This window comes from Hevea brasiliensis, chromosome 17, assembly GCF_030052815.1.
Source record: "Hevea brasiliensis isolate MT/VB/25A 57/8 chromosome 17, ASM3005281v1, whole genome shotgun sequence".
Taxonomy (NCBI): domain Eukaryota; kingdom Viridiplantae; phylum Streptophyta; class Magnoliopsida; order Malpighiales; family Euphorbiaceae; genus Hevea; species Hevea brasiliensis.
In genome coordinates, this window is record NC_079509.1 from 52399430 (window position 1) to 52415004 (window position 15575).

The 15575-nt window shown below is 32.5% G+C and overlaps 1 protein-coding gene across 3 annotated transcripts; it reads right to left on the reverse strand.

Moving 5' to 3' along the window:
• Nucleotides 1–1124: 1124 nt before the first annotated feature.
• On the reverse strand, nucleotides 1125–8135 carry LOC110634139 (cadmium/zinc-transporting ATPase HMA3). 3 transcript variants are annotated; one of them, XM_058139125.1, is made up of 10 exons: nucleotides 7839–8135; nucleotides 7360–7601; nucleotides 6222–6479; nucleotides 5247–5344; nucleotides 4486–4741; nucleotides 4271–4408; nucleotides 3661–3988; nucleotides 3374–3576; nucleotides 3084–3289; nucleotides 1125–2849 (listed from the first exon to the last, which is right to left on the reverse strand). In XM_058139125.1, exons 2-10 carry the CDS (start codon nucleotides 7580–7582, stop codon nucleotides 1335–1337), a joined length of 3225 nt encoding a protein of 1074 aa, XP_057995108.1. In that variant the 5' UTR covers nucleotides 7583–7601; nucleotides 7839–8135; the 3' UTR covers nucleotides 1125–1334. The 3 variants fall into 3 exon arrangements, with proteins under 3 accessions (XP_057995108.1, XP_057995110.1, XP_057995109.1); XM_058139127.1 differs by lacking the exon at nucleotides 7839–8135 and adding an exon at nucleotides 7788–7805; XM_058139126.1 differs by lacking the exon at nucleotides 7839–8135 and adding an exon at nucleotides 7683–7803.
• Between the last annotated feature and the right edge of the window lie 7440 nt (nucleotides 8136–15575).

Here is a 15575-nt window from a genome sequence, read left to right on the forward strand (position 1 = left end):
ATATGTCTGTATTTGCTTAGTCAATGTCTATGTTTATCTGTATATATATGTAAATGTGTTTCTGTCTATTTTTGCTTGAGTCTATGTCTAAATCTGTTTGTATATCTGTGTATGTCTATATCTATATCTCCGTGTCTGTCAATATTTGTGTCTTTGTATATGTCTATGTCTATATATGTATGTGTTTGCATCTATGTTCTTATCTGTATCAATAATTATTTGTAACGAGAGAACGTAAATGAAAAGAAAAAATAAAATAAAATGATATACAATGAGGGTAATATTTAGAGGGTAATATTTATCACTTAAAATATATATAATTTTAAGTTTGGAATTTATTTGTAAGTTCTATTAATTTGATAGAATTTGATTTAATTATAATAAATTTCATAGAATTGATTATTAAAAATTATAAAAAAAAAATTCATTTAAATTAAATATTTAAATATTAAATTTACAAATAAATTTAACAAAATTATTTTTTGAAATTCATTTATACTAAGCAAGACCTTAATGTTACTTTTAAATTTTAAATGACATTTACCAAAAACATTATTACAAAAATGTCACTATTCCAACTCTTATTTAAAATGCCGTTTACGTGTGTGTGTATATATATATAGCATAATTTTATGTTTTACATTTTTTTGCGGCGAAATAATAATAATAATAATAATAATAATAATAATAATAATAATACAGACAAGGTTCTCACCCTAGTGCCGAAAATCACTGAAAATTACAGGAGAAACCTTTCCCTTTTGTTTGAAGCAAAGAAAAGTTTCCATAGAAGAAGGAAATTTTTAAGGGAATTGTTAATGCAAATTTTTCAAAGTAATGGTGAGGAAAGAAAGTATAGCCTTCTTATATATTGTCATTGCTTCATATTTTTTAATCATTGCCTAACTGAAGATATAATTCTCAATCGGGCAGAGTTAATTCGAGTCCACGATCCCCAAATCTCTCTACCTAAATAATTTTCTTTTTTTATTATGATTAGGGTAAACAAGTCAGAATTTAAATCTTGAAATACTAGGCCACTGAACTGTTAGCCTGATAAGTATAGGATTGCTAAGCCCAGCATAAGCCTAAAACCATGCAGGGAGAAGAAACTAGAAAAACAAAAACTTAAATGGGTTATGACCCATTTGCAGTATATTAATATTATATACATACAATTTTAATCATTCAAACATCTTCATTTGATTCATTGACTATAGATGATAGGCTCGTCCCATTTTCATTTCACAAAAATTTCCTGAATTCTTCCTTTGCAAATATAACCATCTAAAGATATTGTTGATCTTCTTTAGAATTAATCAGCTATAAATCTTCTATTCAGTGATAATTTCTGACAAGCCTCCACCAAAACCAGTTGAAAATCGTCCATCCTTACTGCAACATTCCTTCATATAGCTCTTGCAACAACCCCCATTTTCTCTCTTCTCCAGGCTCATACAAGCTTGAATGGTTGTTGCTTCACTGCAGTTCATGCCCTGCTGAATATCAATGCCAGTGTGGCTGTTGCAACAATTCTTGACAACATGATCGAAATGGTGAGGCCTGTGATTGAAACCTGATTCAATAGCGTTTTCTGAAGAAACATCACAGAGGTTGGAGTGGCAATGACCATTTTTGGTCATCTTTTGGACACCTTCTATGTCAGAAGAATGGTTTGAATGGTTAGAGGTACAATGATGAGTGATTTGATCACAATGCCTATGGTGAGAATGTTCTTCCTTATGCAGTCCATCTCCTTCAATGAATTTTCCTTGCATTTCTGCTGAACTTGTGCATTTATTTGTCGTGCCCAAGCTCAAATTATGAGAGCCTGAACAAGCATGTTTGTGTGGATTGTTAGCCTCCACGTCAACTGTATTGCAGCTTCCAAGGCCACAATGCTTCACTTCATTCTGCTGCCTGTTAGCTGAATTTGTGCACTTCTTCCCACATGATATGTTCTTGTTTAGATCATTCGATTCACATCTTGAAGCACAGATTTGCAATTCTTGACGTTGACACACTTTTGCGACCTTTTGGTTAGAGCAGCAAGGCTTGTGATGATGAGATGAATTTTTAACATCACATTTCTCAGTATTTTCTGCAGCTGATGATTGGCAGCAAGCATGTTGGTGTGGATTGTTCGCCTCTAAGTCGACTGTATTGCAGCTTCCATTACCACAATGCATCACTTCATTCTGCTGCTGCCTGTTAGCCAAATTTGTGCACTTCTTCCCACAAGATATGTTCTTGTTTAGATCATCCGATTCACATTTTGAAGCACAGGTATGCAACTCTTGAGGTTGACACGCTTTCGCAACCTTTTCTTTAGAGCAGCAAGGCTTGTGATGATGAGATGAATTTTTATTTTCACATTTTTTAGTATTTTCTGCAGCCGATAATTTGCAGCATTTTCTACCTTGTTTATGGTTTCCCCGCAAAAGCAACATGCTGTTAAAGATCACTAACAGACAGGTGCCAACATCGGCAAGGACAGCAGCCCAAATAAGAGGATGACCAGCAAATCCCAAGGCGAGGATAGCAGACTTGATAGATATTGACAGAATGACATTCTCAATTACTTTCCTATGAGCTTTTCTCGCAAGCTGGATTGCTTTGGGTACTTTTCTGATGTCGTTTGACATAAGAATGACATGCCCTGTCTCTGTTGCAAGTGCTGAACCTGAAATTCCCATTGAGATACCAATATCAGCTGTAGCCAATGCAGGGGCATCATTCAATCCATCTCCAATCATTGCAGTTGGCCCTTCCTTCTTAAATGTTTTGATAATCCTGGCCTTGTCTTCTGGTAGGAGCTCTGCCTGGACTACTTCAAGAGCATGTCCTAGCTGCAAACATAGCATCATTGAAATCTTTCGTAAGCATATCAATAACGATGGACAAATACCTTTCTATTCATTTATTAATAAAATAAGGTTTTTGTAGATTTATATGTATAGTAGAAAGCTTGAATTAGCAGCATTTATTTAGTGTAATTAACCGCAGATTATATAAGGCTAATTTTACACTGATAGAGTGATCAATTAACAATGACAAGCAAATAAGATGAAAATTAGGTGCACCTGTTCTTGAGCATGCATTGCTGCTGCTTGACAATCTCCTGTTAGCATAGCAGTTCTAATGCCAAATGACTTCAGCTCAGTGATCGCCTCTGCAACACCAGTCCTACAGGCATCAGAGAGGCTGAAAATTCCAGCAGGGGTTGCACCATAGTACACATATCCAATGGTCTTTCCTCTCTTCATATCCCCTTCTTCTGGCACTGGAACTACAAATTCAAAATACCATAGATTTATGAACACCATGAATGAACAATTTGTAAATAGTTTCTTAGCAAAAGAACTACTTATACCTGTTCCACACCCAGCTCTTAGAGCAATCTTTCTGTTTCCAATGTAAATTTTTTTCCCATCAATTTTCCCATGGATGCCTTCTCCAGGAAAATTCTGAAAATCCACCACATTCTCAGGGTTTGGCTCTACTGAACGAGTCCTTCCATAGTCGACAAGCGCATCTGCCATTGGATGACTTGACTTGCTCTCAATGCATGAAACCCTACAAAATTTTCAAACACAGATATAAATTACATCCCAGTTTCCAGGAGAAAAAAAAAAGTGAAAAGAAGGCAGCAGTCCTTACCAGTAAAGCAATGCGTCAAGGCTCACATCTTCACAAAGAGATTGGAAATCTTCCACAATGAATTCGCCTCTTGTGATAGTTCCAGTCTTGTCGAAAGCCATTACCTTGATCTTGGCAAGTCTTTCGAGATAGTCTCCACCTTTGATCAAAACACCAGATGTTGCAGCCTTCGTAAGTGCGCAGAAAGTTGCTATGGGCGTGGAGAGGATAAGACCACATGGGCATGCACTTACTAAGACCACCAATGCTAAGTGAAACCAGTGATTACGGTTATGAACTCTTAGTGCCAGAGGAACTACTACGAAGCTAACTGATAAGATTATCACCGCTGCCAAATACAACACATAACAATTAAATGAGAACTCTGTTTTCTGAAGGAAACAATAAAAATAAAAAAAAGTATATTAAATGGCATGTGAAGGTAACACAAAGAAGTTCTTTTATTCATTTAACTTCTAATGAACTCGAACTCAAGACCTTAACTCGAGTATTAATTCTAAATTGAACATGAATAATTTGAGAGAATGTTTTAGACTTGCTGCATGGAAGGTACTTGAATACTACATTGCCACAAGAACCAAAAATACATCTAAGGAAGTAAATGACTAACCTGGAGTGTAATACTGTGCAATTTTGTCTATGAATCTTTGAGTTTTAGACTTGCTGGTTTGAGCTTCTTCAACCAGCTTCACCATTTTAGCTACCACACAATCTTCAGCTAGAGCAGTAGTTTTAACACTAACGTAACCTAAAAATTATGAATACCATGAGCCTGAAAAACCTTAAAATATTCAAAAGCGGTGAGCAGAGAGAGTCTGGTATTACCATTAAGGTTGATAGTGCCAGCCCACACGGTAGAATCCTTTTGTTTAGGAACTGGGAATGATTCTCCAGTTAGACTTCTCTCATCCACTTCACAATTGCCATCTACAACAATTCCATCAATTGGTATGATCTCGCCAGCTTTAACTGCGAGAATAGTGTTTAACTTTACCTCATCAGCATCCACTTCTTCTCCTGTTTCAGCTATGATTGCTTTCTGAGGAGCTATGCTCATCAATGATGACATTGCTGCATTAGCCTGAAACCATATTGTATTTCAGAATTAAAGATCCCAATTTTGCAAATATAATTTATGAATTTTAACTCTATTTATCTTATTTTAAATCAATTTGTCTATATGGTAAAGAGAACTCCAATTATATACTTTAGCAGTACATTTTTTTGGTACAACTGGTTCCGACTAGGACTTGGTAGTCCCTATTTTAGTAGCTTAACATTGAAACAACCTATTATTTCCTTCTCTCTTTTTTGATGTATAAGGGTATCCCTCTATGTATATTTTATGGTCTACAAAAAACTAATCACTTCATGGTTCATGGCTACCCTCCCAATAATGTATTCTCCAAGAATTTAACTTGAGTTCTCCCCTTGGAAGTATAGTGGGCCTATATCCTACACTATTAGAAATGTACAAGCTGAATGGCTATTTCCACATGTTCCCATACATACTTGTCTAGAACAAACATCACATGACTACCATAAGCGTATGTTGTTGGCACACTTTATAGATTGCTGAAATATACCTTGTGGCTTGCCCTTAACTCAAGCCATTCTGCAATAGTAAAGAGAAAGACAATGGTTCCTGCTTCAATATAATCATTCATAGCTATTGTCCCCATCACTGTCAAGAAGTAATACATGATTGGGTAAGACAATTTAAAATTTATTATATACAATTATAACAATTGTTGGCTAATAATTAAATTTTCAATCAATATGAATATAAATGGTATATAATAACAACGAGCAACTCTCTAAAAGTCCTTTCAAAAATTAAACTTAAATCATAAAATTAATATCAAAATGACACTCAATAGAAGCAACTGAGATCAAATTATGAAGGAAAAATTCAATTTGTGATCTGCTTTCAGATTTGTATTTTAATTAGGTAAGATGTGTTGGTATGAAAATCGTGGCCTCTGACATGTAATGGCAAAGCATTGGCTGACCAACTTGAAGAAGTGCCAAATGGTTATTGAAATCTTATGTGGAAAGAAAGCAAATTCAGGTCATACTCCTAACAAAACAAAATTCTGCCAGCCTAGTGGACAATGAACTTTAATACAAAAGCCAATTCTACCTCTCTCTCTCTCTCTCTCTCTCTCTCTGGCAGAAAAAGAAAATTCAATGCCTAATGTAATTTAATATAGACAATTTTGTTTTTCAAATTCGACTAAATTATGAACAAATATGATAAATTCACTCAGTTTCTAGAATTTTCCCTTTTTTTTTTTTTGCTTTTTTTTTTCTTCACGTAATGAAAATGAATTTTTTTCTAGTAAGGGAAGATGGATCAGCTGATTCAAGAAAGGCAACCCAACCCCAACTGTAAGTGATTGTGAAGGCATGAAAGGGAAGGACAAACAAAGGAAGTTGCTTTGCAACAGGACGAACGATAAAACGAAAAAAATAAAAAAAAATAAATGATGAAAACCCAATTAAAAAATTATTTAAAAAAGGGAGAATATTAATTATTTTAATTAGTATAATATAATTACCTGCAATGAGAACAAGAATGCTGATATCAAACCTAAAATTCCTGATAGAAGCAATGGCTTTCAAGAAGATGGGAGGGATTCCAATGGCCACAGATCCCAGAGCCAGCCAATGAAGAGGATGATAAACATACTTCAACAAAGATAGCAAAAGCAAAACACCACTACCCACAGCAAATGGACTTGGCCATTTCTTCTGGTAACTGGTGTTTCCATTCACTCTAATATTTGCTTCCAGTCGTGCTTGATTCAGGGCCTTTACTGGAATAAACAAATTAATTGGATTTTAATTAATGATAATCAATGCACAAAAGCCAAAAATATAAATATAAGAAATAAGACTATATTTTTAATTTATTAGGACAAAAATTCAAAAGTAAAACAGGGTTTTATGCTTTTCGGTCTCTTTTCGAGTAGAGTGCCTTCATTGTCATCACAAGATAATGAACTTTAATAATGTTTTTCATTTTTTTTTTCTGAAACTTTAGTATTGTTCACACACAATTATTGAGAACAACTTATAATTACATGGGAAATCTATTCATCATGTATAAAGGTCATATAACTCCAGAAATTTCTATCAATTATATGATAGAAAAAAAAAAGCTAAATGGGTTAATATAAAATAGGATCAGCAACAAGAAATCAATCTATTTATTATAAATAGATGTTCATCAGAGAATAAAAGATTAGCATAATTAAAGAAAAAATTTATAATTATATTTAACCTTCTATTTTCCTCAATTAGCTCTCCATCCAAATAAAAATATTATCGTAAAAATTAACAGTTTTGGACTTTGAAGTTAGGTTTGCTGGAAATTATACATGCTGTAGTGGTAGCTGAAAGGCATCTAATTCACTAATTACAACCACCAAAGGCAAGACCCCACCTAATGACTTTGACATATCATCTTGATCCACCTTTATCTTATTATTATTTTTTTTTTTTTGTACATTTTTTTCCTTTTATAATTATTGAAGTAATTTAGAATCAGAAACACCATCATCAAGATGATTAAAACTTGAATTTTCTAAGTATATAAATCCATTGAAACGATAACATCAATTTAAGGTGGTATTTGGAAGAGGAAAGAAAATACAGAGAAAGGATTTTGAGAGACAAATGGGCTATGGAGATTACCAATTTGAAGCTGAGAGATGAGAAGATTATCATGGACAACTACAACTGTTCTTGTTGGGACGATAATTGAGAATTCTTTAACACCATCAAGAGACTTGAGGATATTCTCAATCAAAGGAACTTCAGAGGAGCAGCAAAGTCCTAACACATCAAAGTAGCTTTTCTGAACCTTTTTCTTGCTGCTGATGATGTTTGCTGCCGTTCTTTTGTCCTGGGCAGCCATTTTCTTTTCCTCTTAATCTCTGCAACCAAAGCAAAGAAATTTGATCATCAATATCTCAGCAAACAGCTCATTCTGAGAAAGATAAGAGAGAGGAGCACACATGGAAAACATGCCAAAAAGGAAGGAAAGAAAGAAAGGAAGTAAAAGTAAAAGAAAATCAAGAAAGAGTTAAATGAGGGAAAGCTAGCAAGAACATGCAAAATACATTGCACATATATAGAATAGAGCCCAAAAGAGAGTTGGAGAAGCAAACTACATTCTAACAATAGGGAGAGCTTAATTTCCAACTTCTTTCTGAAGTTTTGCTTTTGAAGTAGATTGTGGAGGAATGGTGGCTAAATAGGAAGCTATATACAAGTAGGGGGTAGGCTGGAATGACCTGCAGCCCAAAAGAATCTAAAAAATTCAAGAAATCAAGATATAATTTTTTTTTTTTTTAAATACGGCAAAAGTTGCTGATTTTGTTTGTGGGAATGGATTCATCTTTCTATTGTGGACGAGACACAAGTATAGTGGAGAATCAGAGTGCACAATTGAAATCCACATGTGAATCCACATCAACGCTTGTTTCTTATATTTATAGGCATATGTGCTCAATCAGGATTTTTTTTTTTTTCCCTTTATTGGGTTTAGAATTCACAAATTTTGTTGTATTTACCGCCAATTAATTAACTTTATCTTTGTCTTCAATAAATTTTTTAGGGAAAAGTATAATTTAGTATTATATACTTTTGTACTTTTTCAATTCAAGAATTGTAGAAAGCCATTGCAAATCAATAATTATACTACTGCGTCATTAGCATTTTGGGGATTAAGTGGCTAACACCGTTAACCGTACTGATGTGGCATAATGAGGTCAATACCATAGAAGTAAATCCCTAAATTGCAAAAGGTTGAAAGTAAAAGTCCCTAAATTGTAAATAAAATAAAATTCTAACTCTGAATGCTAAAAGCATAAAAATTTTGAAAGTACATGGAAAAATTTGGAAAAAAGAAAGATAGGGAAGAAATTTGAAAAAAAAAAGTTAGGAAAGAGAGGGTGGCATGGGAGGAGAGAGAGATAGGGAGAAAGGCATGGGAGAGTTACTTTGTCTCTCTCTCTCTCTCTTTATCTCTCCCTCCCACACCTCTGTCTTTTCTTATTTATCTCTCTCTCTCCCCTCACAACAAGTTTCTCTATCTTTCTTTCTCTTTCTTCCTCTCTTTTGTAATTTTTTATCTGTCAATTAGCCAAAATGAAAAAGAGAGGAGGAGAGTTAGATAAAAATTGAGAGATAGATGGGAGAGACACAGAGAGAGAGAGAGAGAGAGGGTGAGAGTGGAAGAGATATGGTGTGAGAGAGATACAAAGAGATAGAGAGGTAGAAAGAGATATAGGGAGAGAGGCAACGGAGAGTGTCCGTAATTAAGAAGGAGATTACCAATTTGAAGCTGAGAGATGAGAAGATTATCATGGACAACCACAACTGTTCTTATTGGGACGATAATTGAGAATTCTTTAACACCATCAAGAGACTTGAGGATATTCTCAATCAAAGGAACTTCAGAGGAGCAGCAAAGTCCTAATACATCAAAGTAGCTTTTCTGAACCTTTTTCTTGCTGCTGATGATGTTTCATAAATTTTGTTGTATTTACCGCAAATTAATTAACTTTATCTTTATCTTCAATAAATTTTTTAGGGAAAAGTATAATTTAGTATTATATACTTTTGCAATTTTTCAATTCAAGAATTGTAGAAAGCCATTGCAAATCAAGAATTATACTACCACATCATTAGCATTTTGGGGATTAAGTGGCTAACACCATTAACCATGCTGATGTGGCATAATGAGGTCAATACCATAGAAGTAAATCCCTAAATTGCAAAAGGTTGAAAGTAAAAGTCCCTAAATTGCAAATAAAATAAAGTTCTAACTCTGAATGCTAAAAGCATAAAAATTTTGAAAGTACATGGAAAAAAATTGGAAAAGAGAAAGGGAAGAAATTTGAAAAAAAAAGGTTAGGAAAGAGAGGTGGCATGGGAGGAGAGAGAGAGAGATACACACGAAGAGAGAGAGATAGGGAGAAAGGCATGGGAGAGTTACTTTCTCTCTCTCTCTCTCTCTCTCACTTTATCTCTCCCTCCCACGCCTCTCTCTTTTCTTATTTATCTCTCTCTCTCCCCTCACAGCAAGTTACTCTATCTTTCTTTCTCTTTATTCCTCTCTCTTGTAATTTTTTATCTGTTAATTAGCCAAAATGAAAAAGAGAGGAGGAGAGTTAGATAAAAATTGAGAGATAGATGCGAGAGACAGAGAGAGAGAGGGTGAGAGTGGAAGAGATATGGTGTGAGAGAGATACAAAAAGATAGAGTGGTAGAAAGAGATATAGGAAGAGACGCAAGGGAGAGTGTCCGTATCTCTCTTTCTTTCTCTACTATACCTCTATATCTTCTATTTGCCTCTCTCTCTAACTCTCTTCCTTTATCTCTTAATTTTTATCAAACTTTCCTCCTCTCTCTTTCACTTTGGCTAATTGATAGAACATAGTGACTTGATGAGAGAGAGAGAGAGAGAGAGAGAAAGGTAAATAGGAAATTAGGGATGAATGGGAGAGAGAGACAACATGAGAGATATGAAGATGAGAGAAAGATATAGAGTGACTCTCCCATGCCTTTCTCCCTCTCTCTCTCTCTCTCACATACACAGATATATATCTCTATCCCTCTCATGCCACCCTTTGCTTTCCTAACTTTTTATTTATTTATTTATTTATTTATTTCCTTTCTCTTTCCTAATTTTTTCATTTACTTTCAAAATTTTATGCTTTTAGCATTTAAGATTAGAACTTTACTTTATTTGCAATATAGGGACTTCTACTTTCAGCCTTTTGCAATTCAAAGATTTGCCTATGTAGCATTGCCATGGCATTAATGTCATCATACCACATCAAACATTGTGCTAATATCAGCATAACACGATAACACAATTAACGCGGTTAATGGTTTTAGCCACTTAATCCCCAAAGTACTAACAATGCGGTATTGTAATTATTGATTTGCAATGAAACTTTCTTCAATCCTTGAATTGAATGCCAAAGTATAGGGTACTAAATTATACTTTTTCTTGTTTCTTAAATTACCAATTATTTTCTCCCAAATATTATAGTTACCACCCACTAATTTTTGTGTAACACAACCACAATAACATTATCAATATTCAATGAGCATAGGGTAAATTTGGTCGTCTTCAAATTTTGGACTTTATGACAAAATCACTTTTAAACTTTAATTTGTAACTCATATTTTCATGAATATCAATTTGAGTAACAATAAAACTCTTGTTACTTAAGATAATTAGTTTTTTTGTTAATCTGTTGATGTGGTAGGTACTTTAAAAAAATATATTTTATTGTGCCCCATCGAACTCACTCTCTTCTTCATTCACTGTCAGTTTAGGCACAACCATGGTCCAATTCAGAGCCAAACCATACTAGAATCAGCCTAGTCTAACCCTTGATCAAAACCATATCGTTTCTCTCTTATTTTGAACCGAACAGGAACTTATCGATTCCATTCAAGGCCAACTGGAAGGGAAAAATGGAAAAAAAAAATTCAATCATTGGATTGGATCACAATCAAGATCAAACAAAAAGCAAAATTAAACTGCAATTAGAATCAAACCCAAAACATCATCAAGGACCCTATGGTCCAATCTTAGGTCCTGAGTTCCAGGAATTGGAACCCAATCAACCTAATTCAATAGTCACTCCAATCTTCTCTCTTTTTTATTTCTTTATCACTGACTTAATAGTTGCCCTTGCATTTGCACCCAACACCATCTAACTCCTTCCATATTCCAACACCAAACCAATATTGCCATTGTCACACCTAACCCAATATCAAAATCACACCTAACCGTAACTTATATCCCATTTTATGACTGAATTTTCCCCTTAAACAACAATCCAATAAACACATTGACCTCACTATTGCATGGACCAACTCTATTTCCAACCACTACCATAACAGCCAAATACTCAAAGAAGCCTCACAATTCACCCCAATGCTTCTCTCTAATGTTGAACCCAACCACATTACATTCACAACTTTTTATCTAGCTATTTGGATTTCCCTCTAAAAGCATTCTTTTTGGCCTTTTGATTCACTCATATGCACAAAATTGTGCTTTAATATGTGCAATATGATGGTGGGCACTTCCCATGTATGTAAAGGTGTGGTTAGGCAGAACTAGCAAGATTGTGCTTTGATAAGCTAAAAAACAAGATTTAAGTGTATTGGAACACAATTATGGATGGATACATGAGGTATGGGGAGATAGGAAATGCAATTGAGTTGTTCAATGAAATGCTTGAAAGGGATGCAATTCTTGGACAGCTTTCATTGATTGATTCGTTAAGAAATATGAGCAAGAATTGGAATGGTTTAAAGAAATGTAGCTTTGTCTACCTTTGTATATTTATGTGAGTTTGGTGTAGTTTTATGGATATATTGATATGTGTTGAGCTAAGAGTTTAGGGACAATATTAAAATAAGTAATTCATTGATTAACCAAGAGTTTAAGGACAATATTAGGATAAGTAATTCATTGATTGATATCTATTCTTGATGTGGATGCATTGAATTTGCTTGTCAAGTGTCATAAAATGTTAAAGGGAACTTTGGTTTCACAAAACTTCATTTTTATTGTAAAACCCACAAAAAAGCCATCATCGAATCCCTACCATTGACAGAATCTCTAAAAGAATAAAGGGTTGTGAAACCAGTGTTTCAAGTTGGCAATAAGGGTATGAGGTGTTGTGCATAGCTTATAAGACCTTAAAAATTAGCTTTGAGACCTTTAAGGTTTAAGGCTTGGTGGGCTTTAATAAATTTGGGTGTAGGGAGGTGAGAAGAAGAAAAATAAATAGAGGGACTTTCAGTGTCAAAAATGAAGTTTCAATAATCGAAACTCCCTTTTAAGTAAAGGTTATAAATGGGCTATTACAATTGAAAATTTTGAAGAAAAACTTAATTTTCTCTCACCTGACCCCTATCTCTTCTGCCCTCCTCTCATAATCCTAACTTCCCAAGAATACCCAGCTCAAATCGAATGAATGGAGCCCTTACATGCAATTTATTCAAGTGTGCATGGATTCAAGAACCAAGAGGTAGATCTTCCTTTCCCTTCTTTTAAGTCTCTTCTTTTTGTGTTTAATTAAAGGTTTAGGGTAATCTTTGTTGCTTGCAATTTGGGTTTTGTAATTTATAGGCTATAGGTTTTAATTGAGTTTTTGCATGTGTTCTAGAGGTTGGAATTTGATGATTTAAGGCTTTGCTTATTGATTTCGGAGGGGGTAGGGGGTTGGGTGTGGGTTTGATAATGTTTGAGTTGAATTGGTGTTTGGGTAGAAATTTGAATTAAATGATAAGTTAGTATGTACATGTTATGGTTCAGTAGTTTTGCAACAAGGAATAATGTTGGGAGTTTTTTTTTAAGATACTTGATTTTTAATAATGATGAAGGAAAGTAAAAAGTATTTGACCCTTGATTTTAGGTTGGAATATCTTGTGTAAGGAAATTTAAGTATTTGGAATTCTTGGGAAGATACGAGCTTTCTATGCTCTCTTTGGTTACTAGATATGTTGAGTTGTTGTTAAACCTCTTAGGAAGGCAATTTAAGGTTTTATTTGAAGTTTTGGGCCTTTTTGTAACTATAGAAAATTTATGTAGTTTCTCTAAAATCTCTAGGTTCAGTAGTCAATAGTGGACTTTCTACTGCCAAAACCTTGTGAAAGAGAGGCATGTTTTTGAATTGGTTTAGCACTAAGTGTGTTCTAGGTTTTTCTAAATTCAGCAACAGAAAGTTGCATGAAGATGTGTCTTAGGAAGGGATTATATGGCTAGGCTGTGCAACCTACTATCTAAATTGGGGTCTTTAGAAAGAACTTTCGGCCGTTGAAAGTTAGACTTTCAACAATTGAAAGTTTCATTACCCCTTTAAGTGTTTCTTTTCTTTAGGATCTTTAACAATCAAAAGCCTTCTAGCCTAACATTCCTAATTATGTTTCAAGGCCTTAAAAACCTAGAGGATGGAAGTTCAATTCTAGGAAGTTCAATTCTAGGTTAGAATCTATGCCTATAGAGGAGAATTACCTTATAGATTTAAATGTTCTTAAATCGGTCACTTTTACAAAGTCAATTTTAAGAGATAAAGGAAATCGGTGCTAAAAGCAACTTGGTAAAAAAAAAAGGTAATTATTAGTTCAGTTCACTAAAATATACCTTTTGTTAATCGAATTTTACAACTCGATTCATTTTGAAATTGAATCGATCAATTGCACACACCTAAAAAGTTAATGAGGAAGAAGGTGAATAAGTAAAGTGCTATAAATTCATTTTAATTTTTTAAAAAAAGACATATCACATGAGCAAAATAATGAAGAAATTAATTATCTCATATAATAATGATTTTATTATTATTTAAATTAATTTTCAGAAAATTTCGTATTATAAATGAAAGTTAAGAATATACTAATGAGTTAACTCATTAGTATTTGAGTCGTTTCTTGCACTGTGAAATGTTGAATTTCAAAAAAAAAAAAAAAAGATAATGTTGTTGTAAGACCTAAAATTAAGAGAGATTTACCCAATAAACTTTTCTTGTTGGGTCATTTTGGCTAATTTTTTGCATTCGCCTGCATTAGTTGAAGAATCCCACTTCATTGGCATATCTTTTTTCATTTAAAATAATCATATAATTAACTAATTAATTAAAAAAATAAAGAGGGTGGAGATCAACAACTTAACAAACTGGTTCAGTGGCATGCAATTCACACTCCAAAATAAATTTAGGCTTTACAAACACTTTTTAATATCATTTTATACATGATATTAAAGTAATAAATAACATCAAAATTACATATTTAAATATTAAAATAACATATAAAGTAATGAGTAATATATATATATTATCATGTATAATAGTATTGTAAATTAGTATAAAAATGATATTAAAAACTTTAGTTTAACGGATTTATACATATCATTAAGTATTTACTGATAATTCTTATTAATAATAAATTTTAAATTTTTATCAGTAAATGAGACATGTCATTAAAGTCTATATTTATTATGGTGTCCAATTAATAGTATTTTTTTTAATGAGAATATAAATTTTATGTATAATAATTTGAGATTGATGTAATTAGGTTATATATAGTGTGTGAATGGGATGATAAGTAAAATATTCTCTTTTAAAAGTGTGGTAAGATTTGGTTGAAGAGATATGATACGTTTTCTGGTTCCATTTTAAATATAGTAAAAAAAAAATCATTTTTTATGGGAAATTGTAATAAATACAATGTTTTCAATATTTTAGTTTCAAAGAATAATTTTTAACTAATTTTATCATTAGATTAAGATTTTATTGATAAAATAAATAATAAAATAAATAACAATAGTATTATTAATAAGAGATAAGGAGAACAAAGTGAATTAATTAAATATATTATATCCTTTTTTAACATGCATGTGTTAGATCTATGTGCAATGTATAAACATTATTCACATTAAATGTATATATATATATATATATATATATATATATATATATATATATAGTAATTATTTTTAGCATTATATTTATATAAATTTAGTAATTAAAAAAAAGTTAAATAGATATGATTAAATAAAAATTTAAAAGAAGGGCAAAAAAAATTTTATGACATGCTGATGTGAAAATCACATCCACAAAACTAAAAAAATATAAAATTTAACATGATTCAGCATAAATTTATTTTACTAATAAATTTACTATAAAAAAAATAATTATACAATAATTAATTATTTTTTTTACTCTCAAAATTACTCAAATAAAATTCACGAAATTTAATGCACTTCTTTATTTCGTGAGCTTTCTATAATATAATAGTCAATCAATTATTTATATATATAGGCCACTAAAATTTACTTTTTTAAAATTTTTAATTATTAAATTTTATAATTTAATTAA